The sequence below is a fragment of the Elephas maximus genome, chromosome 1 (genome assembly GCF_024166365.1).
Source record: "Elephas maximus indicus isolate mEleMax1 chromosome 1, mEleMax1 primary haplotype, whole genome shotgun sequence".
NCBI lineage: Eukaryota > Metazoa > Chordata > Mammalia > Proboscidea > Elephantidae > Elephas > Elephas maximus.
The window spans coordinates 91,585,745-91,613,675 of record NC_064819.1 but is presented as its reverse complement, the minus strand read 5'-3'; the positions used below and the strand labels follow the sequence as shown (position 1 = coordinate 91,613,675).

The 27,931-nt window shown below is 44.9% G+C and overlaps 1 protein-coding gene across 2 annotated transcripts; it reads right to left on the bottom strand.

The window, feature by feature from the left end:
* Positions 1 to 1,118: 1,118 nt before the first annotated feature.
* LOC126078149 (HLA class I histocompatibility antigen, A alpha chain-like) lies at positions 1,119 to 27,609 on the bottom strand. 2 transcript variants are annotated; one of them, XM_049888328.1, is made up of 9 exons: positions 27,500 to 27,609; positions 6,851 to 6,920; positions 6,285 to 6,554; positions 5,774 to 6,049; positions 4,854 to 5,129; positions 4,645 to 4,755; positions 4,185 to 4,235; positions 3,997 to 4,033; positions 1,119 to 3,832 (listed from the first exon to the last, which is right to left on the bottom strand). In XM_049888328.1, exons 1-6 carry the CDS (start codon positions 27,503 to 27,505, stop codon positions 4,670 to 4,672), a joined length of 984 nt encoding a protein of 327 aa, XP_049744285.1. In that variant the 5' UTR covers positions 27,506 to 27,609; the 3' UTR covers positions 1,119 to 3,832; positions 3,997 to 4,033; positions 4,185 to 4,235; positions 4,645 to 4,669. The 2 variants fall into 2 exon arrangements, with proteins under 2 accessions (XP_049744285.1, XP_049744276.1); XM_049888319.1 differs by having other exon boundaries at positions 1,123 to 3,832; positions 4,185 to 4,217.
* Between the last annotated feature and the right edge of the window lie 322 nt (positions 27,610 to 27,931).

The following is a 27,931-nucleotide window of genomic DNA, read 5'->3' as shown; positions in this document are numbered from 1 at the left end:
TACAACCAGAACGCTCCTTAAAAAGCAAGAATGGTGAGACTGTGTCTTACATACTTTAGACATGTTGTCAGGAGGGATCAGTCCCTGGACAAGGACGTCATGCTTGGTATAGTACAGGGTCAGTGGAAAAGAGGATTGACACAGTGTCTGGAACAATGGACTCAAGTATAACAACAATTGTAAGGATAGCGCAGGACCGGGCAGTGTTTCTTTCTGTGGTACATAGGGTCGCTATGGGTCAGAACTGACTTGACGGCACCTAACAACAACAAAAACAACAAAGTAGCTTTCAGTGGGGCAGATCCTTTAACAGCTCAGAGAATTTTTGTTTTTAAGGATCATCATGATTGTCGAGTGCAGCATGCCTAAACCACGAGCAACAGCATTCACTGATTTTCCACCTCTGTGTTGTTTAATAAACTTTTGTTTCATTTTGTGATGGTTAAGATTATGTGCCAACTTGGCTAGGCCATGATTCTCAGTGGTTCAATAGGTAAGACGTAATCACCATCCATGACGTAATCTGTTGAGCAGCCAATCAGTTGAAAAGGGAATTTCCTTGGGGTGTGGCCTGCATCCAATATATATGAATGTTCTGGCAAATCTCGCCCTCTCTCGATCCAGAATCTGACTCATCATTCTCTGACCTCCCTTTCTTTGGACCTGAACCACCAGCCTGCCACCTGACCTGCTGATTTTGGATTTGCCAGCCCCTGCAACCAGTGAGTCAGGAGAAGCCTCCAGCCTGATGCCTGACCCATGAATTTGGGACTTGCCAGCCTCCACAAGTGCATGAGTCATTTCCAGGAAATACATCTCTCTGTGTGTATACACACACACACAAATATACATGCTTCATTGGTTTTGCTCCTCTAGACAACCCAGTCTAAGACACACTTCTAAATCAATACTTCTCCTTTGGTTCTTGCTGCTGCTGTCACTAGCGCTGGTTTTGCTGAGTTTGAGAGCCATTATGCACTTCACACTAATATTTTCTAAAGAGAATTAAACAAGAGAGATAGCACTACAACTCTCACGAGACACGTGATACAAGAGATTGGACACTGCTGCCTATGAGTAGAAGCATATATTTTTTATTTGTAAGTAGGGAGAGTTTATATCAAAATAATGATAGAAAGTACAGTACATACATAAGCCAGTAACAGACATTTATTATGACCATCAGGAAAAAAAATTATAGATTATATATGTACTATACCATGGTAGAAAACCCTGGTGGCATAGTGGTTAAGTGCTACAGCTGCTAACCAAAGGGTCAGCAATTTGAATCCGCCAGGCACTCCTTGGAAACTCTATAGGGCAGTTCTACTCTGTCCTGTAGGGTCGCTATGAGTTGGAATCGACTCCACGGCACTGGGTTTGGTTTTTGGTTTTGATACCATGGTGCGCCTGAAAGTGCAATTACTTTGTATTCAAGAGACATGAGATACACATGTTCCATGCAGAAAGCTATTGCATTTGCTACATCCAATTACGTCTGCTACATTCCATTCTCTGATCTGGATTTCTGAACTCCATTATAGCCTTAGGGGGCCACAGACATATGGGTGTTATGCTGCACATGATTGTAACAAAATTCATTCTACGATTCTTATTTTCAGTAGACGGAAGAAATTGCAGCTCAGAGCAACGGGAAGTTACATCAGGGATGGAGATGTTCTAGCCCCACCTCTGCTGGAATGGAGAACATCAATCAGAGGAGGGACACAAGTCAGTGTGAAGAGGGGGTCCTGGTGGGCAGGGGTGGGTTAGTCCCACCACATCCTCACATTATGCTGATAGGAAAGCAGGTAAATTCAAACACCAGTTGCAGAGACCAGAAGAACTAGATGGTGCCCAGCTACAACTGATGGCTGCCCTGACAGGAAACACAACAGAGAACCCCTGAGGGAGCAGAAGAGCAGTGGGATGCAGACCTCAAATTCTCATAAAAAGACCAGGCTTAAAGGTCTGACTGAGACTAGAAGGACCCTGGAGGTCATGGTCCCCAGACCTTCTGTTAGCCTAAGACAGGAACCATTCCCAAAGCCAACTCTTCAGACAGGGATTGGACTGGACAATAGGATAGAAAATGATACTGGTGAGGAGTGAGCTTCTTGGATCAACTAGACACATGAGAATATGTGGGCAGCTCCTGTCTGGAAGGGAGATGAGAAAGCAGTAGGGGACAGAAGCTGGCTGAATGGACACAGAAATAGAGGGTAGAGAGAAGGAGTGTACTGTCTCACTAGGGGGAGAGCAACTAGGAGTATATAGCAAGGTGTATATAAATTTTTGTATATTGATTTGTAAACTCACTTAAAGCACAATAAAAATTAAAAAAAAGAAAACTACACAAAAGAAAAATAGGCAAAGGAAATCGATGGATATTCAGAAAAGAAGATCACAACTAAACAAAGGAATAAAAGGTTTGCAAAGCAAAAAAAAAAAAAAAAACTGCACATTACGTATATTAACTGATTCAACCTTCACCACAGCTGTACCTCAAGGCTTAATTACTATCTCGCTTCTCAGATGGCGAAACTGAGGTGCAGACATGACAGGCCCAAGCTCTCGAGCTCCTAAGTGGAAAAACCAAAATGTGTACTCAGGCCTGACCCCAGTGCTGATGCCCAGAACTACTGAGCTGCGGTCATCTCTCAGCCGCCGTTCATTAGTCACTGTGCAAGGGAGCTCCGGCATCCATATGTGTGCCTGCAAATACCTGAGCCCAAGGAGACCACAAACGCTGCCCTTCATTATATATGATGCTCCCACACACCAGGGGAGCCATTGGTGTTTTCTACCAGCTTTTGGCATTGCTGCTAGTATGAAATGCACACAGGAAACCCAAAGGCTGCTGGTCAGCTCACAGGCTGTGAGGCACCGTGTGGGACCACCAGTCAACCTGTTTCTGCTGGGGTCACTTCTCAGCACTCAGTTCAAAGCAGATACAGATCAGGGAGGTATTTTAGTGTGCTTGATGCCATTATCACCACATGCCCTGAAATGCTCAACGCCTATAAGCTGCAAACTTTAGGGACAATTACAAACAAGAACTGACAGTAGCTTTAGTTACTAGTGTGGTGTCCACCGCCTTTGTTGCACCTTTCTTGTCCAGCTGGCCTAGAGGCTTCAGCATTCTACCTATGCTTTCCCAGCATCATGAACACTCCCACTGTTGCACTGTTGGATGGATGCCTATGTGAGCATGGACAGCTGCCTGTCTCAAAGAATTCACACACATGCTCCCCAGGATGACACATTAAAGATGTTCCCCAATGACAGGGCAGATAATGCCCCAACTAATGCCAAGGTGGCCTCGAGAGTAAATAAATAATTGGGGGGCAGACAGGAGATATGACTCCAGTAGCAGTGAAGAAGACATTCAAGGCCACACCATCATCATCACTGCCCTGGTCCACTTGGAAGCTTACTTCTCGGAATCGGGGGAGGAGAAGGAGAGCAGCATTCTCCCTGAAACGGAAAGAACCACAACCAAGAATATCGAGATTCTGGGCAGTATACATGGAAGAGAAGACAGTATAAAAATAAGTTTAGATTCTGGACTTGACTCAAGTGGAGGCCGGGACCTGAATGCATCAGCCTTGTCTAGATGAAGCTGCAGCTGCCCTTGTGTCTTTTTGTATTGACTTTTATTAGTATATTTTACTCTATGTTTTATTTTTAATATTATTAAATTACATTTCTTGTTAACTTTAAAAAAAAAAAAAAACAGTTGCAGGAAGAGAAGTCCGGGGTTCTTGAATCATAAAGCAGGGTGTGAATAAATCTTGTATCACTCAGTCCCATACAAGGCAGCGGTCTCACGCTACAGAAGAAAGTAATCATGAACAAATTCAGGTTAGTCACTGTAAACGTTGCTCTGAACAGCCCACCACATTCTCAAAATGTCCAGATCCAAAGAATCCCCATAACTGAGTCGTGCCCCTCTGCCCCAATTCCTCCCCTATGTCAGGCCCTCCAGGGTCTCACCTTTAGAAGGGACACGTTACAGAGACACATAAGAACCCTAGAGAAGCACAAAAACAGAATCTGGTCTGAGTTCACAGGAGATAAGACTAGAGAAGAACGTGAATTATAGGGTAAAGGGGCTCCCCCATAGCCTCCCGTCTATACTATCCCAAGGGTCTCAGGGTCAGCCTCCCTTCCTCCATACTTACTTGCAGTTTTAGCATAGGTCCCTTTTCTTCCATCTGTAGGAAGAAGGCATTCTGTGAGAGATTGGGGAGAAAGCAGGACCATGGGGTCCTAGAGGAGCTGGCTAGTCTTGGACCCCACAGAAGTTTCCAGAACTGTGACCACAAACCCAGGACAAGATAAAGAAACACAAGGAAAGATGTGCAGGGACTTGACCAACCACCCTCCTGGAAATCTGTCCTCACCAGGAACATTCCCCTGTGACCTGCGACTATTGGGAATCAGGTCTCCATCACCGGAACAATTAAGCTGAAAGATTTGACCTTCATTCTTACATGCACTTTACAAAAGAGTAATTGTTAGCACACAGGAACCCAGACCAGGTTAGCGTGTGTGTGGATGGCACCTCACATAACGAGGCAGAGATGGACAAGTTCCTACCTAGGACTTGAAACCCCCCCAGTGGAACAAGAAAACTCATACCCATCCCCATCTCTACTTGAGAACTTCAGATCACATTTTCAACAACCACAGCTACAGGAACCAGGCCAGCAACAATGCTCATGACGAGGCTAGTGGGCTGGGAAGATGTTTCTGTAAAGAGAAGGGCAGTGAGGAACCCTGATTCCTTGGAGGTCTCCAGAAGGGCTCCTTCCTTCCCTAAGAGGCTCCCCCCTCATCTCCTTCCTTACCCCATCTCAGGGTGAAGGGCTCCAGCAGCCCCTCATGCTGCACATTGCACGTGTATCTGTGCTCCTCTCCAGAGGGCATCACCACCACCACCCACTTCTGGAAGGTCCCATCCCCCGAAGGCCTGGTCTCCACAAGCTCTATGTCCTGGGTCTGGTCCTCCCCATCCCGCTGCCAGGTCAGGGTGCTCTCCGCTGGGTAGAAGCCCAGGGACCAGCACTTCAGTGTGGCCTCATGGTCAGAAATGTGGTGGTGGGTCATGTGCATCCTTGGGGGCACTGAGGGAAAAGGTCAGACAATTCAGGAACTCTGCATTACCTCCCATGAGATACTTGAGCAGGGCTCATGTGACTGCTCTGAGAACAGACAGGACAATTGGGGAGGTGGGTGCAAAGCCCAGACATCAGCCTGGACCAGGGATCTGGGACAATCTCCTATTCCTTGGGAAGTTCTAGAATCAGGAGAGGCAGCCCAGAGTAGCAGACTCCAGATGTCTGAGAGGGAGAACAGGGATTTCTAGTTTTGACGTGGATGGAGGTGGAAAAACTCAGACACGCTGGAATCAGACTTCCAAACTCACTGGATGTGGCGCAGAGAACAAGGCTTGAGAAAGTCCTTGATGGTTCCCAACGTCCATTCCAGGATCAAAGGGAACTGCTGATCAGTCAGGAATCATCTCCTCTACTATCCCCAGAGAGAGTGAATCTCTTAGCTGTCTCTGAGAGAGAGGAGGGCTCCTCTGGGCAAGTCACTCCCTGGTACAGGATCTGGAAATCTGGGCTAACTCCTCACTCTCCACACTAATGGGAGGGGGTATTCTGGCGTCTATTCCATTTTCCTCCCCTCCGTTTGAGAGGCCAGCAGGGTGGACACAATCCCAGCTCAAGGGGAGTTCAGGGAGGCGTCCCGCGGCCCGTCGTACCTGCTCGCCGCAGCGTCTCCTTCCCGTTTTCCAGGTATCTGCGGAGCCACTCCAGGCACCTGCCCTCCACGTAGGCCCTGATGTGGTCCGCCACACCGGTCTCCTCCCACTTGCGCTGCGTAATCTGAGCGGCCGTGTCCGCCGCTGTCCAGGATTGCAGGTCCTCATTCAGGGCGATGTAATCGGCGCCATCATAGGCATGCTGATTGTACCAGCGGAGAAGGCGACCATCTGACCCCACTTCGCAGCCGAACATCACCTGAATGGTGTGAGACCCTGGCCCCGCCCCCGCGGTCAGCCCCGCCCCCGCGGTCAGCCCCGCCCCGCTCTCAGCCCCGCCCCTGCGGTCCCGACGGGCGGTGATTGGTCAGAGTCCATTTGGTTCTAAATTGAAAAAGCCCGAGCAAATCTCCGCGGCCGGGCGGGTTGAAGTTCAGACCTAAAGACTGGGCAACCCGTTCTTGGGGGCGAGGGGACTGGTGACCTGCCACCTGGACCTGGCGTCACTCACCGGCGTCGCTCTGGTTGTAGTAGCCGCGCAGGGTCCGCAGGTTCACTCGGTAGTTCTGTGCGTTGTCCTTGGCGATCCGTGTCTCCTGGTCCCAATGCTCCGGCCCCTCCCGCTCCACCCACCGCGCCCGCGGCTCCATCCTCGGATTCGCGGCGTCGCTGTCGAATCGCACGAACTGCGTGTCGTCCACATAGCCGACTTCGATGAAGCGGGGCTCCCCGCGGCCGGGCCGGGACACGGCGGTGTGAAAATACCTCAGGGAGTGGGAGCCTGGGGGCGGGGAGAGGCTGAGACTACAGACCCCTCCCCGCGCGGCTTCCGGGTCCAGGATCGATGGGGGCAGAGGGGCGAGGGGCTCATGGACGGAGAAGGGGCGGCTGGGGAAGTAGGGCCGGGATGTAGGGGAGGGAGAAGGGGCGTGAGGCGGGGAGGGTCAGGATGCGGGGGAGGGAGGTCAGCATGGTGGCGGAGGTGATGCGGCTGCCCTGAGGGTCCTGCGTCCCCATCCAGCGTACCCCTCTCTCCTCCCTCCCCAGAGGCTGTTCCCTTTCCCACCCCGTACTCACCCGCCTTGGTCTGGGTGAGGAACAGTGCCCCCGAGAGCAACACGAGGAGGGTCCGGGGTGTACTGAGGATCTAGGGACAGTGGCATCAATAGGGTTGGTGTCACCAATGTGCTAACTTGTGGTGTCACCTCTCCCATGGATCTCCTTCCATACCAGACTATACAGAATCTTTAGTAATGTTTTTTGTACTAATGTTACTTGTAAATCCTAAATCCCATATATCACTCCTTCTTTTCCTTTAATTACTACTTCATGCTCAAAAAACTTATTGATAAACGTTCAAATACTAATTACAACAATATTGTAGCTAAAACACTAGAAAATTGGACAAAATCAGTAACTACTTTTTAAAAATCATTGCAATGGAGTCAATTCTGACTCATAGAACAGAGTAGAGCTGCCCCATAGGGTTTCCAAGGAGTGCCTGGTGGATTCAAGCTGCCGACCTTTTGGTTAGCAGCTGTAGCACTTAACCACTATGGCACCAGGGTTATCATAAAGTTCAAAAAGTAAATTATCACAGAGCTTTAACTCTGTAGGGATAGGGATACATGTAAGATGGCTTACTAAAAATGTGTTTGTGGTTATAATTAACTACACTGATATTTTTATAAAAAATAATAAGTTTCTGCTGAAACACTGCATGAACATAGACACTGGTTTTGGTGTCACCCCTCTGACAGTGTCACCCGGTCCTCACCCCCCTCCATGTCCCATCCCCTCACCCCTCCTCCCACATCCACCCTTGCACCTAGGAAGTATCTTAGTCCTGCTGGTCCAGTGGACCTTATAACTGGAAACCACTGTGAAGGTGATTGGCTTCTTCAGAAATCAGAGACCCAATGAGTGAGAAGTGGGACCTCATCAGGTGATTCCAGGCAGTAGGAGCTGACACAGGTTTGTAACTAGGGAGAAGTGAAACTCCAGGAAGACAGGGAATACTCAATGGTAGGCTTTCCCACCCCTGACACTGCCATCATGGCCTGGGAGCCCTGCCTGGGGTCTGGGACTTTACCCTGACCTCTCTCCTCCTGCAGGGAGCCTTCTTTGCTACAGTCTCCTTGAATCCTGGGCCAGGGCCGGCTTAAATCAGAGGTTCTTGTTAGTTTCAGAATCTCTATGTCGTTGTTGTGTGGCCTGGAGTGGATTCAAGGAGCCCTATATGGGTCCCTGATGCCCCGTTCTTCCTCATATAGTCCAGCTTCTCGGATTATTTGTTCAGCATACAGATTAAATAGGTATGGTGAAAGAATGCACCCTGACACACACCTTTCCTGACTTTAAACCAATCAGTATCCCCTTGTTCTGTCTGAATAACTGCCTCTTGATCTATGTAAAGGTTCCTCATGAGCACAATTAAGTGTTCGGGAATTCCCATTCTTCGTGGTGTTATCCATAGTTTGTTATGATCCACACAGCCGAATGCCTTTGCATAGTCAATAAAACACAGGTAAACATCCTTCTGGCATTCTCTGCTTTCAGCCAGAATCCATCTGATATCAGCAATGATATCCCTGGTTCCACATCCTCTTCTGAATCCAGCCTGAATTTCTGGCAGTTCCCTGTTGGTATACTGCTGCAGCCATTTTTGAATGAAGAAGAAGAACGGGGCATCAGGATCAGAGGAAGACTCGTTAACAACCTGTGTTATGCAGATGACACAATCTTGCTTGCTGAAAGTGAAGAGGACTTGAAGCACTTACTAATGAAGATCAAAGACCACAGCCTTTAGTATGGATTACACCTCAACATAAAGAAAACAAAAATCTTCACAAATGGACCAATGAGCAACATCATGATAAACGGAGAAAAGACTGAAGTTGTCAAGGGTTTCATTTTACTTGGATCCACAATCAACAGCCATGGAAGCAGCAGTCAAGAAATCAAAAGACGCATTGCATTGGGCAAATCTGCTGCAAAGGACCTCTTCAAAGTATTGAAGAGCAAAGATGTCACCTTGAAGACTAAGGTGTGCCTGACCCAAGCCATGGTATTTTCAAACACATCATATGCATGTGAAAGCTGGACAATGAATAAGGAAGACCGAAGAAGAGTTGACGCCTTTGAATTGTGCTGTTGGCGAAGAATATTGAATATAGCATGGACTGCCAAAAGAATGAACAAATCTGCCTTGGACGAAGTGCGGCCAGAATGCTTCTTAGAGGCAAGGATGGCGAGACTGCGTCTTACATATTTTGGACATGTTGTCAGGAGGGATCAGTCCCTGGAGAAGGACATCATGCTTGGCAGAGTACAGGGTCAGCGGAAAAGAGGAAGACCCTCAACGAGGTGGATTGACACAGTGGCTGCAACAACGAGCTCAAGCATGACAATGATTGTAAGGATGGCGCAGGACCGGGCAGTGTTTCATTCTGTTGTGCATAGTGTCGCTATGAGTCGGAACCGACTCGACAGCACCTAATAACAACAACAACAACATATGGGTCCCTGGTGGCCAGTGGTTAAGACCTCAGCTGCTAACCAAAAGGTCAGCAGTTCAAATCCACCAGCCACTCCTTGGAAACCCTATGGGGGCATTTCTACTCTGTCCTATAGAGTCACTATGAGTCAGAATCAACTTGACAGCAACGGGTTTGGTTTGGCTTTTTTCTATACGACAGAGTAGAACTGCCCCATAAGGTATCCTAGGCTGTAATCTTTAAAGGAGCAGATTGCCAGGTCTTTTTTTCTGTTGAGCAGCTGGTGGGTTCCAACCACCAACCTTTGGGTTAGCAGCCAAGAGCTTAACCATTGTGCCTAAAAGGCTCTATTCAGTCTTACAAATTAATGACGAACCCAAAGAGATTTTGTTTATGTGGGTTGTATCTACCGATATTAACCATATGAGAATTTGAAACAGAATTAAAAATTTTGATTCATTTAAAATAATATTAATAACCCATTAAACATTAACAGAGATAATATATTTTCATGAAAAATAAATATTTTCCAGAATAAACCAATGCAGTGAGAAGAGTGGATCATTTTACATTTTTGCACATCTCTTTCTTATCTGTGTCAATAGAAGATTTCTGGGTTTTCATATCTGCTTCCGCATTCAATCTATTATTTTAGTTGAGGTGTATACAAAAAACTCCAGCATCATACAATATGAAGCTGGAAATGGAAGATGTATTTTTAATAGCCTTTCCAAGAAATTGTGAATGTTCATCTTTGATACTTCTCTAAAGCTACAGAAGTGGTAGTTTCTTAAAGGTTAGTTGCAATCGGAAAACTTATTATTGAATATTTCATATTCTGTTCACTAAAACCCATAGGTCCGCCTTACACATTGAATGAATCTTGTACTTAGGTATGGGTTGTTTTTTTAAAGTGATTCACTAGTTCATTGAGTATGCATATTTTCCAATGTTGACACATTTCATCACAAAATACCAAAAACAAGTCACATTCATTAGTATTAACCACTGATCCCAGCAGAGAAGTTTGTATGTTTTGGAAGGCTGTCAAACTTGTATTGGATACAAGTTTTCCAATGTTCTAACCTCTTGAGGTTATATTTTATCATTGGCAACTATACTGTCAGTTGGTTTCCTTTAAGTGACAGGCTTACTAGTTGTTCATTTTTGAGAAAGTGCCAAATATCCAAGATAGTTCCTCTGTCATTCTTTCTTTCAAGTAAAAATGGTATTTCATTAAAAAGAGGCTAGTTCAGCTCAGACAAATTATTTTCCTTGAGACAAACATCATACTTTGGCATGTAGAAGGAGTGCTTCATATACACTTCCCACTTCATCACATAGGATATTAAAAGATGTGGGTTTGACAATGGTGATTTAATAAAGTTAATAATTTCTAACGTTTCAATCAGTACATCTATAAGTGAAGTTGGGTTTGTTTTTTTTTTTTCCTGCAAGTACGTGATAGTAAAGAATGCTAACCATAAACCATCAAGAGTGCTGTTGTCCATCAAACTTTCTGTAAAGAAAGAATTGTATACCTATGCTGTCCAATACAGTAGCCACTAGCCAAGTGTGGCTACCGACCACTTGAAATATGGCTAATGCGAATGAGCTGTTGAATTTTTTGCTTTACTTTATTAATTTAAGTAGCATGCCTGGCTAGTAGCTACCCTATTTGACAGTGCATATCTAAAGTGTTCTGAATTTTCAATCTCTCCCCCAAAAGATAGTGTGTGATTTATAGATTGAAGTATATTACAATTGTCTTATTCAAAAGCCATGGACTTGTCTGTGTGGGTCTTAGACATATCCTTAAAATACAGAGTGCCCATAAAAGTTTAATGAATAGATATTTAACAACTAGCCTGTGCAGACATTAACCAAAACATGATTTATCACCTCAAGATTATAAATGTTCAAAACTACTCATCAGTGTCAATCCTCGTTTGTCTTTCATTGAGACTCTTAGTGCTTTTTTTTTTTTTTACTCTTAGGAGGGACTAAGTCTTCACTTATTCATGGGAAAGTGTCTATTGATACCACACATATGTCCTGTAGGTATTACAGTTATGTTTTTAAAATTATGAAACAAGAGATGCAAAGCTTACAATTGCACCACCTTAGAATTCTTTACCTATTATTGCTCCCCTTTCTCCAAAATTCAAACAATTTTTTTCTTGACTCTCAGATCTCTCTTTCCCTATTGTCTGTATCTAGGTGAAAATATACATGAAATTGTGTATGATTGTGAAGTGAAAGATTCTCTAAGCATGACCCAAGATGAAAAACCATAAAGAAGAGTGATGAATTTTTTTTAGGTAAAAGTTTACAAAGCAAATTAGCTTCTCATTAAACAGTTAATACACAAATTGTTTTGTGGCATTGGTTGCCAGAAAATTGATAAATTGATGGAAGTTTTGTCTATGTGCAAATAAAAACTTCTTATGGTAACTAAAAACTAACTCACTGATACATAAATGTTTTCCCATAATTATACCAAAGATACATTAAAATTATGAAATAAGAACAAAATTATATACAATGATATCCAATCATAGAACAAGAAATAGCCATTGAAGTGGCAAAGCCAACATAGAGCCCTAGACAGACATACCACACCATCCCTCTGCAGCAAAGACTTGAAAAACTAAGTAAAATAGACGTAAATATCAATATTGGAAACCTGATCATCAAATGAAAGGATAAAGAACTAGATCAAGCACTGAATGAAAAAAGAAACTGATGGAAAACAAAGAATGAGGAGCAATACAGAGTGGAGGTCCCCTGCCAACTAACAGGGCACAGCATAGCCATCTTGAAACATAGTCAAAAATGACCCCAGACAGGGAGTACGGAAGACAACTTCATGGAGCTCCCAGCAGGAGACAGAGCACCTGGTAACTAGCAAAACACGATTTCCCACACTTCACCCTTCTGGAAGTAGAAGAAAGAACATCTATGCCCCCAATCCCAAAAGCTCCTATTGCCAGGGTCCACAATACAAGCCCCCACCACCTCCTGCAACGCCTTATTTTTTGCTTTTTTTTTTTTCTCCCCCTTTTCCTCCCACCTAGCCCCATTCACTCCTTTCCCTCCCTTCCCACAAACCCTGAGGCTGCCCTGGTCCCACTGCTGGCCCCCACTGCACCACCCATTATTTTCTCTTTCTTCCTTTTCTTTTTCTTCCCACCTAGCCCTGTACACCACCTCTCCCCACTTACTGCCACCCCCTGCCAAGCTGCCATGGCTAGAGAACCACCAGCCCACTGCCACCCTGGGCCTACCTTACCCTCAACTGCCTGCTTCTGCCATGCCACCATTTTTATTTTTTCTTTCTCCTTTCCATTTAGCCCCATACACCACCTCCGCTCCCTTCCCCCAGCCCCTGGGTCCACCAGTCCTCATCTACCAGCTCCTGCCTTGCCAACCTTTTTTTTTTTTCCTTCCTCCCTTTTCTTTCTTCCACCCACCTAGCCCCGTACACCACCTCTTCCCCTTCCCATAGGCCGCAACTGTGCTGTCAAGGCTAAATGGCCCCTGGCACTCAGGTCTTCTGCAGCACTGGGCCTGCACCACCCCTCCCATCCTGCCACTCAACCAGCTGCTGAACAGTGGGAAGTGAACCCATACCACTCCCAGTCTGACACCACCCCCCCATCTGGCAAGTGGCTGTGAATGTTCCCACACTGCTAGACCAACATCAGGAGGCAGACAGCACCTGCCCAATCTGCCCTCGACTATCTCACCAAACTGATGTACAACGAAGCAGGCTTATCCCGCCTTGCTGCTGCCCTGTCCACCTGGATAAGGTGCTGCTAGCTATTGTGCCCCCAAAAGAGCTAGCAGCAAAGCACGCTCAGCCTGCCAGCCCTGACGTATCAAAACAAAACAAAGAAACAGGGAAAAACAAATGAACATACAACTAATCAATAAACAAAATAATATATTAATGTCTCGGAGACAGTAGACAATATAAAAACATATTTTAAAAAAAAGAGCAGGACAAGATGGCTCCAGCAAGTGACCAGAATAAAGAATCAGATATGAACAAACAGAAAGCTGGGGAATATGTGTAGGAATGCCTATTAAGGGTGTGGAATAATGGTGCAAGGAACATAACGATGGATCAGTCTGAGTTTATTGATATGGGCCCACCAGGTACAGATTCTTCATTCAGTGTTTCAGCTCGAGAGGTTAGGAAAGGGTCTAACTAATAGCTTATTTGGTTGGGTTGCTGAAGCATGGATTACTTGGTGGCCTACATAAAATCAAGTTGAAGTACCAGATCTGCCTTGGTTTACTGTAGAGATATCCAAATGTTTAGGGAAATTGACATGCTAGAGTGGATTTATCATGTTAGATCCACAGACTCACACATGGACTGCCCAGAGGATACAACTTTTACCACAACAGTGAGGAACAAATTTGTGAAGGGAGCTGCAGCCTCCTTGAAGACTGCTTTGATTCTATATTATGTAAGTCAAATTTGACAACAGGAGCTGCCTTAGCTGAATTAAGACACCTAACTGCAATGGCACTGATTGGACCCTGTGGTGGTAGGGGCCAAGTGGTAACACTCAATCAACAAAGACAAGGTTGGAGTGGTTACAGTAATGGGCAACGAAGTCAAAGCAGTAATCAGAACAGTCTGACTCATGTGGACTTATGGTTTTGGCTACTTAGTCATGGTGTCCCTAGGAGTGAAATAGATGGGAAACCTACTGAATATTTACTTAATCTGTACAAGCCAAAGAATTCTACATCAAATGAACTATAATCTAATTCAAATCACCAGAATAGAGAGTCATGGCCTCTCAGTCAGTTCCCAGACTTGAGTGAGATTACAGACCCACAACCCCTTGAATGAACAGGAGGCCGGGTCCCCTACAGGAAGGAACCCACTACACTGCCAAAAATGTGAAACTGTTCATCATTCTCCCAGCCTTTCCCAAAGGGATCTACAGCCTTTTATGAGTGACAGTTCATTGGGGAAAAGGAAATAATCAGACTTTTGGGAGACTACTGGATACTGGCTCTGAATTGACACCAATTCTAGGAGACCCAAAACATCACTGTTGCCCACCAGTCATAGTGGGGATGTATGGAGGTCAGATTATTAATGGAGTCTTACCTCAGGCCTGTCTTTTTGGTTAGCAGCTATAGTTCTTAACCACTACACCACCAGGGTTTCCTTTTTTGGTTTTTTTGTTTTACCTCAGGTCTGTTTCACAGTGGGTCCAGTGGGTTCCCAAACCTATCCTGTAGTGACTTCCCCAGTTCCAAAATGCATAATTGGAATAGATATGCTCAGTAACTGGCAGAGCCCCCAAATTGGGTCCCTGACAAGTGGAGTTAGGGCTATTATGGTAGCCAAGTGGAATCCATTCCTAGGTAGGCATGCTCCTACCCAAGAAAATAGTAAACCAAAAGCAACATCATATTCCTAGGGTGACGTAAGAGATTACTGCCACTATCAAGGACTTGAAGGATGCAGGGGTGGTGACTCCCACTACATCCACATTCAACTAGCCTATTTGGCCTTTGCAAAAAACAGATGGACCTTGGAGAATGATAGTGGATTATCGAAAACTTAACCAGGTGGTGATTCCAACTGCGACTGCCGTTCCAGGTGTGGTTTCACTGCTTGAGCAAATTAATACATCTCCTGGTGCCTGGTATGCAGCTATTGATATAGCTACTGCCTTTTCTACAAACCTGTTTTGAAAGACCACCAGAAGCAGTTTGCCTTCAGCTGGCAAGGCCAGCAATGCACCTTCACCGTCCTACCTCAAGGTATGTGAACTCTCGAAACCTATGTCATAATTTAGTCCACAGGGACATTGATCACCTTCTCCTCCCACAAGACGTCACACTGGTGCATTACACTGATGACCCCATGCTGATTGAACGTAGTAAGGAAGAAGTGTCAATAACTCTGGAATTATTGATAAAACATTTGCATGCTAACCGGTTGGGAAATTAACCTGACAATTCCACCTCAGTGAAATTTCTAGGGGCATGGGGCATATCAAGATATTCATTCCAAAGTGAAAGATAAGTTATTGCATTGGTTCTTCCCACAGCTAAAAAGAAGCACAAGGCCTGGTGGGCCTCTTTGGATTTTGGAGGCAACACATGCCTCACTTGTGCTACTCTGTCCTATTTATCAAGTGACTCAAAAAGCTGCTAAATTTGAGTGGGGCCCAGAGCAAGAGAAGGCTCTGCAACAGGCTCCGGCTGCTATGCAAGCCACTATGCCACTTGTGCCATATGATCTGACTGATCCAATGGTGCCTAAAGTGTCAGTGGCAGACAGAGATGCTGTCTGCAGTCTTTGGCAGGCCCCTATTGGTGAATCACAATGCAGACCCTTAAGATTTTGGAGCAAAGCCCTGCCATCCTCTCCAGTGAATGTAACCTGATCCTAAGCATGCCAGTAAATTTCCTTGAGTCCTTAAACTAGCCCAAATCAGATTTGGCCCACCCTGCATGTGCAGAAGGGCCAGCTGTGATTGCTAATTGACTTCAACAGAGGACGAAGCAACAGGAGGAATGAATCCGAAGAAAAATAATCACCTGACCCTATTCCAAAGGAAATGTCCAACAAGAACCACATCACCTCCTGTTTCCTGGCTGCCTTCTAGAATTTTCCCTCCCGGTATGCTAATACTGTCCAAATCACATGTAAGCCCTGCCTCCCTGTAGCTCAGGGAGTCAGATCTGAGACACTTCTTGCAAGCTCCTTGCTCTGCACATTGCAATAAATTTACTTTCTCTTTCTCAAAGACTGGTGTCCAGATGATTGGCAAGTCTGAGTGTGCTGGACAAGGACCCAGCTTCCCGGGTTTGGTAACAAAAACTACTCTCCTTTTGAGAAATAGCTTTTGGCTTGTTACTGGGCCTTAATAGAGACTGAACACTTAACCATGGAACACCAAGTCACCACACAGCCAAAGGAGCCCATCATGAATTGGGTGTTGTCTGACCCACAAAGCCATAAAGTCAGATGTGCACAGCATCACTCCATCATTAAATGGAAGTGGTATATGTGAGATCAGGCCCAAGAAGGGCCAGAAGGCACAAGTAAGTTGCATGAGGAAGTAGCTTAAATGCCCAAAATCTCCACTCCTGCCACATTACCTTCCATCTCCCAATCTGCACCTACGGCCTCATGGGGAGTTCCTTATGATCTGTTGACTTCAGAAGACAAAACTTGAGCATGGATTACAGATGGTTCTTCATGATATGCAGGCACCACTCTAAAGTCGACAGTGGCAACACTAAAGCCCCTTTCTGGGACCTCCCTGAAGGTCAGTGGTGAAAAAAAACCCTCCCAATGGACAGAACTTCTAGCGGTGCACCTTGTTATTCATGTTGCTTGGAAGGAGAAATGGCCAAATATGTGATTGTATACTGATTCGTGGGCTGTGGCCAATGGTTTGGCTGGATGGTCAGGGACTTGGGAGGAACATGACTGGAAAATTGGTGACAAGGAGGTATGAGGAAGAGACATGTGCATAGACCTCTCTGAATGGGCCAAAGAAGTGAAGATATTTGTGTCTCATGTGAATGCTCACCAAAGGGTGATCTTGGCAGAGGAGGATTTTAACAATTAAGTGGATAGGATGACGCGTTCTGTGGAAGCCAGTCATCTTTCCCCAGCCACTCCCCTTATTGTTCAGTGGGCCCATAAACAAAGTGGCCATGGTGACAGAGATGGAGGTTATGCATGGGTTTAGCACTGTGGACTTCCACTCACCAAGGCCGATTTGGCTACAGCCACTGATGAGTTCCCAATATGCCAGCAGCAGAAACCAACACTTACTCCCTGCTATGGCAACATTCCTTGAGGTGATCAGCCAGCAACCTAGTGGCAGGTTGATTACATTGGACCACTTCCATCTTAAAAAGGGCAGAGTTTTATTCTTACTGAAATAAACACTTACTCTGGATACAGATTTGCCTTCACAAATAGGAATAGAACAGAAATTCCTGAACATAATTACAGGTACAGATACAAAACCAACATCCATCATTATTCTCAGTGGAGAGAGACTGAAAGCATTCCCTTTTACAATGGGAACAAGATGAGGATGCCCTTTATCACTACTCTTATTCAGTATTGTACTGGAAGTCCTAGCTAGAGCAATAAGGCAAGAAAGGGAAATAAGAGGCATTTGCACTGGTAAGAAAGAAGTAAAACTATACCTATTCACAGATGATATGATCCCACACATAGAAAATCCCAGAGATTCCATAAGGAAACTACTGGAACTAATAGAAGCATTAAGCATAGTGGCAGATTACAAGATGAACATACAATAATCAGTTGGATTCCTCTACACAAATTAAGAGAACTCCTAAAAGGAAATCAGGAAAACAATACCATTTACCATAGCACCCCAAAAGATAAAATAGTTAGGAATGAATATAACTAGCCACCACTTGTCCATCAGAGCCCTGGAGGCACGGTGGTTAAGAGCTCAGCTGTTAACCAAAAGGTCAGCAGTTCTAATCCACCAGCTGCTCCTTGGAAACTCTCAGGTTGCTTTGAACAGATTTGAAAGGGCAGTTCGAGATGACAAAGTAAACTATTATAACAAAATATGGAAACACCTGGAGTTAGAAAACCAAAAGGGAAGAACACACTCATTATTTCTCAAGCTGAAAGAACTGAAGAGAAGTTTCAAGCCTCAAGTTGTAATATTGAAGGATTCTATGGGCAAGATATTGAATGATGCAGGAAGCATCAAAGGTAGGTGGAAGAAATATACAGAGCCACTGTACCAAGAAGAATTGGTTGACATTCAACCATTTCAGGAGGTAGCATATGATCAAGAACTGATGGTACTGAAGGAAGAAGTCCAAGCTGCACCGAAGGTACTGGAGAATAACAAGGCTCCAGGAATTGATGGAATACCAATTGAGATGTTTCAACAAACACATGAAATGCTGGAAGCACTCATCTATGCCAAGAAATTTGGAAGACAGCTACCTGGTCAACCGAATGGAAAAGATCCATATTTGTGCCCATCCCAAAGAAAGGTGATCCAATGTATTTCAGAAATTATCAAACAATATCATTAATATCACAACAAGTAAAGTTTTGCTGAAGATAATTAAAGGACGGTTGCAACAATACATTGACAGGGAACCAACCACCAGAAATTCAAGCCAAATTCAGAAGAAGATGTGGAACAAAGGATATCCTTGCTGATGTCAAATGCGTCTTGGCTGAAATCAGAGAATACCAGAAAGATGATTACCTGTGTCTTACTGACTATGCAAAAGCATTGAACTGTGTGAATCATAACAAATTATGGATTACTTTGCAAAGAATGAGAATTTCAGAACGCTTGATTGTGCTCATACAGAACCTGTACATAGACCGACAGAACAAGATGGTACTGTGTGGTTTAAAATCAGCAGTTTAAAATGTGTGTCAGGATTGTATCCTCTCACCAAACTTATTCAATCTGTATGCTCAGCAAATAATCCCAGAAGCTGGACTATATGAAGAAGAAAGCAGCATCAGGATTGTAGGAAGACTCCTTAACAACCTGTGATATGCAGATGACACAACCGTACTTGCTGAAAGTGAAGAGGAATTGAAGCAGGGGGGATCAGCCCCTGGAGAAGGACATCATGCTTGGTAAAGTAGAGGGTCAGTGAAAAAGAGAAAACCCTCAACAAGATAGATTGAGACAGTGGCTGCAACAATGGGCTCAAGCGTAACAACTGTCATGAGAATGGCGCAGGACTGGGCAGTGTTTTGTTCTGTTGCACATAGGATCGCTATGAGTCAGAACCAACTCGACAGCACCTAACAATAACAGTCCCTGGAGAAGAACATCATGTTTGGTAAAGTAGAGGCTCAGCAAAAAAGAGGAAGACCCTCAACGAGGTGGATTAACACAGTGACTGCAATGATGGGCTTAAACATAGCAACGATTGTGAGGATGGTGCAGGACCAGGCAGTGTTTTGTTTTGTTGTACATAGGTCACTGAGTCAGAATCGACTTGACAGCACCTAACAACAACAACAAGTCTAACCAGGGATGTAAAAGACTTATACAATGTAAAATGCGAAACACGACTGCAAGAAACCAAAAGAGACCTACATAAATGGAAAAACACGCCATGCTCATAGATAGGAAGACTTTACATTACGGAAATGTCAATACTACCCAAAGCAATCTATAGATATAATGCAACTCTGATCCAAATTCCAACAACATTCTTTAATGAAATGGAAAAACTAATCACCAACTTTATATGGAAAGGAAAGAACTGCTCAGATAAATAAAGAACTATCAAAGAAGAAGAACAAAGTAGGAGGCTTCACATTTACTTATCTCAGAGCCTACTATTCAGCCAGGGTTGTCAAAACAGACCGGTACTGGTACAATGACAGGCATGTACACCAATGGAACAGAACTGAAAACCCAGAAGTAAATCCATCCAAGTAGGGAGAGTTGATCCTCGACAAAGGGCCAATGTCCATTAAATGGGAAAGATACAGTCTCTTTAACAAATGGTGCTGGCAAAACTGGATTTCCACTTGTAGAAAAAGGAAACAGGATCCATATCTCACACTATACCCAAAAATTAACTCAAAATAGATCAAGGACCTAAATGTAAAACCTAAAATAATAAAGTTTATGGAAGAAAACATAGAGACAAATCTAGGGACCCTATTTATGGCATAAATAGACTATGAAACGTAACTTAAAAATGCACAAACTGCAGAAGATAAACGAGATAACTCGGACCTCCTAAAAATTAAATACCTATGCCCATCAAAAGACTTATCTAAAAGAGTAAAAAGAGAACCTACAGACTGGGGGAAAAAATGTGGTAGTGACATATCCGGCAAGTGTGTAATCTCTTAAATCTACAGAAAACTTCAACACCTCAGCATCAAAGACAAACAATCCAATTAAAAAATGGGCAAAGAACATGAACAGACACTTCACCAAAGAGGACATTCAGGTGGCTAACAAACACATGAAGAGATGCTGGCAATCATAAGCCATTAAAAACCTAACCAAATCTGTTGCCGTCCAGTAGATTCTGACTCATAGCAACCCTATAGGCCAGAGTAGAACTGCCCCATAGGGTTTCCAAGGCTGTAAATCTTTACGGAAGCAGACTGCCATACCTTTTTCCCATGAAGTGTCTGGTGGGTTCAAACCACCAACTTGTGGATTAGCTGCCGAGTACTTAACCATTGCAACACCAGGGCTCCTTCACTGGCCACTAAGCCAAAAAAAAAACCAAACCAGTTGCTGTTGAGTCAATTTCGACTCTTAGTGAACCTATAGGACAGAGTAGAAGTGCCCCATAGGGTTTCCAAGGAGTGGCTGGTGGATTCGAACTGCCAACTATTTGTTGCTGACCTAGTGGTTAGAACTTTTAACCACTGTGCCATCAGGGCTCCCATTAGCCATTAACCAAAAAAAAGCCAAACCTGTTGCTGTTGAGTCAATTCCGACTCATAGCAACCCTATAGGACCTTGTAGAACAGAGTGGAACTTCCCCATAGGGTTTCCAAAGAGCGCCTGGTGATTCAAACTGCTGACCTTTTGGTTAGCAGCCATAGCTCTTAACCACTATGCCAACAGAGTTTCCACTGGGCCACCAGGGCTCCCATTAGCCATTAACCAAAATAAACAGAACCTGTTGCCGTCAAGTTCATTCCAACTCATAGCAAACCTATAGGACAGAGTAGAAGTGCCCCATAGGGCTTCCAAGGAGCAGCTGGTGGATTTGAACTGCCAACCAGTTCTTGCCTACCCAGTGGTTAGAATTCTTAACCACTGCACCACCAGGGCTCCCATTAGCCATTAGACGGATGCAAATCAAAACTACTATGAGATATCATTTCACCCTGCAACAATGGCACTGATCAAAAAAAAAAAAAGCAGAAAACAATAAATGCTGGCAAGGCTCTGGGGAGACTGGAACACTTATACACTGCTGGTGGGAATGTAAAACAGTACAACTGCTATGGAAAATGATCTGGTGTTTCCTTAAAAAGCTAGAAATAGAAATACCATGTGATCCAGCAATCCCATTCCTAGGTACATATCCTAGAGAAATAAGAGCTGTCACGCAAATAGACATACACACACCCATGTTCATTGGGAATCCCAGAACACTTAATTGGGGTCATGAGGAACCTGTGTACAGACCAAGAGGCAGTCCTTCGAACAGAACAAGGGGACACTGCGTGGTTTAAAGTCAGGAAAGGTGTGCAGCAGGGTTGTATCCTTTCATCACACTTATTCGATCTGTATGCTCAGCAAGGAAACCCTGGTGGCGTAGTGGTTAAGTGCTATGGCTGCTAACCAAAGGGTCAGCAGTTCAAATCCAGGTGCTCCTTGGAAACTCTACGGGGCAGTTCTACTCTGTCCCATAGGGTCGCTATGAGTTGGAATCGACTTGACGGCACTAGGTTTGGTTTTTTTGGTTTATGCTCAGCAAATAATCTGAAAAACTGGACTATATGAAGAAGAACGCACCATCAAGACTGGAGGAAGGCTCATTAACAACCTAAGATATGCAGATGACACAACCTTGTTTGCTGAAAGAGGACTTGAAGCACTTATTGACAAAGATCAAAGACTACAGTCTTCAGTATGGATTGCACCTTAAACATAAAACAAAAATCTTCACAACTAGACAAATAAACAGCATCATGATAAACAGAGAAAATACTGAAGTTGTCAAAGACTTCATTTTATTTGGATCCACAATCAACACCCATGAAAACAGGAGCCAAGAAATCAAACAACATATTGCATTGGACAAATGTGCTGCAAAAGACCTCTTTAAAATGATAAAAAGCAAAGATGTCACTTTGAGGACTAAGGTGTGCCTGACTCAAGTTATGGGGTTTTCAATCATCTAATATACATGTGGAAACCCTGGTGGAGTAGTGGTTAAGAGTTACTGCTGCTAACCAAAAGGCTTGCTGTTCCAATCTAGCAGGTGCTCCTTGGAAACCCTATCTGGCGGTTCTACTCTGTCCTATAGGGTCACTGTGAGTTAAAATCAACTTGATGGCAGTGGGTTGGGTTTGGTATTTGGTAATATACATGTGAAAGCTGGACAATGAATAAGGAAGACCAAAGAAGAATTGAGGACTTTGAATTATGGTGTTGGCAAAGAATATTAACTATACCACACACTACCAGAAGAACGAACAAATCTGTCTTGGAATGAGTGCAACTGGAATACTCCTCAGGAATGGGGATGCTAAGACTTCATCTCACGTATTTTGGACACGTTATCAGGAGGGACCAGTCCCTGGAGAAGGACACCATGCTTGGTAAAGTAGAGGGTCAGCAAAAAGAGGAAGACTCAAAAAAAATGGACTGAAACTGTGGCTGCAATGACGGGCTCAAGCATAACAATGATTGTGAGGATGGCACAGGACTGGGCAGTGTTTTGTCTGTTGTGCGTAGGGTCTCTATGAGTCAGAATCGACTCGACAGCACCTAACAACAAGAGCAACAACATGTTCATTGCAGTATTCTTCATAATAGCAAAAAGATGGAAACAACCTAAGTACCCATCAAGGTACGAATAGATAAACAAATTGTAGTACATATACGCAATGGAATACTACGCAATGATAAAGAACAATGATGAATTCTCGAAACATCTCACCACATGGGTGAATCTGGAAAACATTATGCTGAGTGAAATAAGCCAATCACAAAAGAGCTAATATTATATGAGACTACTGTTATAAAAGGTAAAGAAAAAGTTTAAACACAAAGAGAAACATTCTTTGATGATTACCAGGGATAGGAAAGAAAGGGAGGGAGAATCACTAACTGGATAGTAAAAAAAAAAATACATGTTAATATTCGTAAAGGGAAAGACAATATACAATATAGGGGAAATCAGCACAATGGGACTAAGATAAAGGAAGACAGAGACATACAAAGAAATAAAGTGTTCACGTACAGGAAATACTATAGCATATACAATTCTGCAACAACAGTGATAACAAACAATAATTTACGAGAGGATACATAGATATGAATGTCAAACAGGTATGGGAAGTCGTAGGGAAACACACCAGTGTGCTTATGCAGATATGGCTGTGGATATTTCTGCATATATATTTGTAAGTGCACCATATATATTCATATATATAATAGAGCACTTAGGGGGCACGGTTATGGAAACTTCTTAGACATAAACAAACACCTCGTGAGGCTGAGCTAACTGGCTTGAAGAGTAAAGACCATAGTCTGGGGGATCATCGAGGTCAATTGGCATAACCCAGTTCATAAAGACAGTGTTCTGTATCCTAGTCTGGTGAATAACATCCGGGGTCTTAAAAGCTTGTGAGTGGCCATCAATGATGCAACTATTGCTCTCTTCCTCCCTGGAGCAAAGGAGAAGAAAGAAAACTGAAGACTTAAGGAAGCAATTAGTCCAAGGGACTAATAGCCCACATTAACCACAGCCTCCTCTAATGTGAGACCAGAAAAATTAGATGGTGCCCAGCTACCACCACTACCCACCACTCTAACCTCAATCACAATAGAAGGTTTCAGTTGGAATGGGTGAAAAATGCAGAACAAAACTCAAATTCATAAAAAAGAAAGAAAAAAGACCAGACTTACTGGTCTGGTAGACACTGGAGGAGCCAGGGCCAGATTACTCAATAAGTAAGGTATACACGGGCTTACTTGTGTGTCCTTACTAATCTGTTGTAAAAATTTTCAGCACACCTTTGTTAGCAAGTAAACACAAGTAAGCTTCTGTGCACCTTGCTTAATATAAACTGGTGCATATCTTGCTTACTGGTTAATCTGCCCCTAGGAGGAATCTCCAGACACCCGCCGTAAGACAACCTTCTAAGACATTCCTGTAGGCCACCTCTCAGCCTGGCCTATAAAATAAACAATAACACCGGTGAGGAATGTGCTCCTTAGAATAATCAACTCCATGAGACCGAAAGTGCAGCGTTTAACCAAAAGCAAAGATGAAAAGGCAGAGAGGGCAGGGAAACCTCACAAATGGTAACAGGAACTGGGGGAGGAAATGGGGAGAATGCTGACACATTGTGGGGATTGCAACCAATGTCACGGAAAAATTTGTGTATGAAATACTGATGGAGAAACTATTTGCTATCTAAACTTTCACCTAAAGCACAATAAAATGTTCCCCAAAAAAGAAAAGTCTAGGCCCCGGCAGGTTAATAACCAGTGCACTCAGAAGCTGACAACAGAAACTGAAAGCAGAACTGCCAGGCGCCACTGTGGTCTTTTGGCGCCCTCTGGTGTCAGTCCGGGTCATGTAGCCACACTTGATCTGGGGACAAAGAGCAAAACAAAAGTCAAGACAAACCCGTGTATTCCCAGCGGTGCGAGAAGACCGCCCTGAAAAGGACCGGCAGGACGCAGCACCCCATCACGGCCAAATCCGCCGTGGGCTTCAACAGAGGCCGAGCTCTGCGCGCGGGCACCCGCTGGCGAAAGTGGTCAGTAAAGTTTCCGGCCCTCAAGGTGGTTACAGCTCGGAAGGGCGGGACTACGCTTGTGGATTTGGAATAGAAGTTCTGTTGGTAAGCTTAATCAAGGGGGGGGGGGGAGGCCAAGAACTCGGAACTGTACACCAGATGCAAAACAAAGTCAGATGCAGTAAGGAAGCAGAAGCGATATAACGGTTAAGAGTTCGGTTGCTAACCAAAAAGATTGATGGTTTGAACCCACCCAGCGGCTCCGCAGGAGAAAGACCGGGCATTCGGCATCTGTAAAGATTACAGCTAAGAAAGCCCTAGGGGGCAGTTCTATTGTGTCATATGAACTCGCTATGAGTTCGAATCGACTTGATGGCACCCAGCAACAGCAACAACAGAACTGTGAGACCAAAAATGTCTGTTCTTATAAGCCATCTAATTTGTAGTACTTGTTACAGCAGCAGGAGCCCTGGTGGCGCGATGGTTAAAGTGTTTGGCTGGTAACTGAAAGGTAGGCGGTTCAAACCCACCAGCCATTCTGTGGGAGAAAGATGTGGTAGTCAGCTTCTGCAAAGACTACAGCCTTGGAAACCCTATGGGGCAATTCTACTCTGTCCTATAGAGTCACTATGAGTCGGAATCAACTCCAAGACAGTGGGTTTGGTTTGGGTTTTGGGTTACAGCAGCTCTAGGAACTAATAGGGAGGACTTTGTTAAATTTAGAAGAAAAAAAAAAAAAAAAAAGAACCAGAGGTGAGAAGAGCCTGTGGGCCGTCTCCCCAGGTAGGTTAGACTCGCTGGGGTGCTAAGCCAAACGGTGCAGGGACAACGCTGAGCAGCTGAGCGCTTCAGCCCAAATCCCAGAAGTCCATCCAGGTCACCACCACACTCCTTGCAAAGGCAACTTCCCGCCTGCGGAGCAGCTTGGGTCTTCCCAGACTCGTAATACCTGGCCACCACACACCACCACATGGCTGCCTGGTGCTTGCTTTATCATTCAGGACTAATTTCCAGAGATAAACCGCGTCGTCATTCTCCCAACACACGCACCCACGACCACGCACAGCCTGACTGGCCACGTCCCCACCGACCCCTATTTGCAGATTTCAGCCACTCTGCCTCTCAGAAGCACCTTCCACAGTTGAATCAGTCACACTCCAAACTCCCTTAGAAGTTTCAGCCACTATAATCCCCTCCTTCTCCTCCCAATGAGTTTCACTTTCATCCAGGGTTTCTGCTTCTGGTCACATCCTGTAAGTGTCTGTGTTCACCCAGGGTGGCTGTGCTTTTCAGCCCTGGTGGTCACAAGCCCAATGAGGTGACTCCTCATGGTCCATGGCAATACCAATATCTCTGTAGACTTCTGTTTCAGGACATCTGTGTCTCCAGGTACCACTGCCCTCAAACCCAACAGGTCTACAGAGAAACCCTAACCCTCTCCCACCACCCCAATCTCTCCCTCCCCGATTGCTCTTATCAGCATCACGATCCTGGGTCCCCTCTGACTCCCCCCTCTCTCTTATCTCTCATGTACTGACAGTAAGCAGCTCCACCCCTTTTCCAATCCCACTGGCACCACCCAAGTCCAGGTGTTCGTGTTCCTTCGGCCTAGAATACTGCCCAGGCTTCCTAAACTCCATCCCTGCACCCAGATAAAACCTCAAGGCCACAAAACCACCACAGCTTCCCATCTCCTGAATTTAACACATAATACCTTACTCTACCACCCAAAGCCCAGCACAGCTGCATGAATCTGCTGTCTGGCATCACCCCTAGTTGCTGTCAAAATGGACTCCCCCAGTCTTACCCTGTCCCACCAGGATGCCACTGCTGAAGTAGTCTCCCTGCCATGGAATACCCTCACCTCTGCCTTGAGACCCATCATCAAACATCTCCATACCTTTAATGATCATCCTGATTAGATAGTGGTGATGGTTGCACACCCTGTGAATATACTAAAAACCATTGATTTGTACTCTTTTGTGTAGGATTTTATAAAGCGGAATCTTGTAGTGTGTGAATTACATCTTAATAATAATATTGTCAACCTAAAGCTCCCTTCCCCTGAAAGTTTTGTCTTATCTCCACACACCCCTCCTGGTTGGAACATCTAGTCAGTGGTCCTCAAATGTGCCTGTTTATTAGAACCACGTGAGGGCTTTTCATATCCTTATGCCCAGTCACAGCCAAAATCTATGAACCGGAGTTCCTAGGTTTAGTGCTGGGCCAACCCCTTAGGTTTGGACAGCAGGGATGAAGGTCCTGACTGTGTCATTTTAAGGATAAGAAAAAATCATTCTCACAGAGATTATTTTAATTGTTGGAAGTCCCAGGGTAGTAAGGGGCAGAGAGGGAGATGGAACCCAGCCACCCTGACAGCTGGTCCAGAGCCCTGTCCTCCATGATGACGACCCTTCTCGGGGGACTTCCTAGAGGTGGCTGTTCCGCAAACTTGCTCAGCTCGCCCCTCCCCACACTTTCAATAGTTTAGTAATAATAATAAACTAGGCTTGTTCCAAGGCATTAAAGACAATTTTAACGAGAAATAGCGCCAAGTTGCCCCTTGCTTTTGAACGCGGGTCTTTCGGGTTGGGGAGGAATCCGGCTGCGCAGCAGGTTCCTCATCAAACTTCAAAGTCTACCGCGGTAGAAAGCCCCTCCCCGCCAGCCTCCAGCCGCCTCTGCTCTGTCCCATAAACTCCTTGTTCTCCCTCCACTCTCGCCTTTGGCCCTAGGACTCACGATCATAGTTGCGCAGGACCCCCGGCTCCGCACAGACTTTAGTCACCACGGCTGGGTCGGGAAAGAAAACCGAAACCACTCATCGCGGGGGTTTACCTAACCCAGGGCGCCGCTGTGTCTCCTCTGCTGAGACAACTCACTGGGAGCGCACAAGTGTAACACCACACCACTCTGGCCTAAAAAAAAAGTGTTTATTGACATCCGATCAGAATAACGGTGTTTATGGGGGCAGAGGGCTAGCTGCTTTTTACTTTCTGGTCCTCAAACCGGATAAAAGCCCGGATTTTGCTGGATGAGAAATGCATGTAAGGTGGTTGCTAAACCGCACTCCTGCCCTCACAATAAAAGCAGGCTGTATCGGGGCTTCAGATCAGTGTCTAACCACTTCTTATTTACACTGTTTTAACTTCAGTGTAATTCGGCAGCCAAAAG

Excerpts from the sequence above, each read along its gene's own strand:
- LOC126078149 (XM_049888328.1), bottom strand. Across the intron at positions 6,050-6,284 it reads CTACAACCAGAGCGACGCCG|GGTCTCACACCATTCAGGTG; the intron begins GTGAGTGACGCC and ends GGGCGGGGCCAG. Across the intron at positions 4,756-4,853 it reads GCCCTTCACCCTGAGATGGG|AAACATCTTCCCAGCCCACT; the intron begins GTAAGGAAGGAG and ends TTCTCTTTACAG.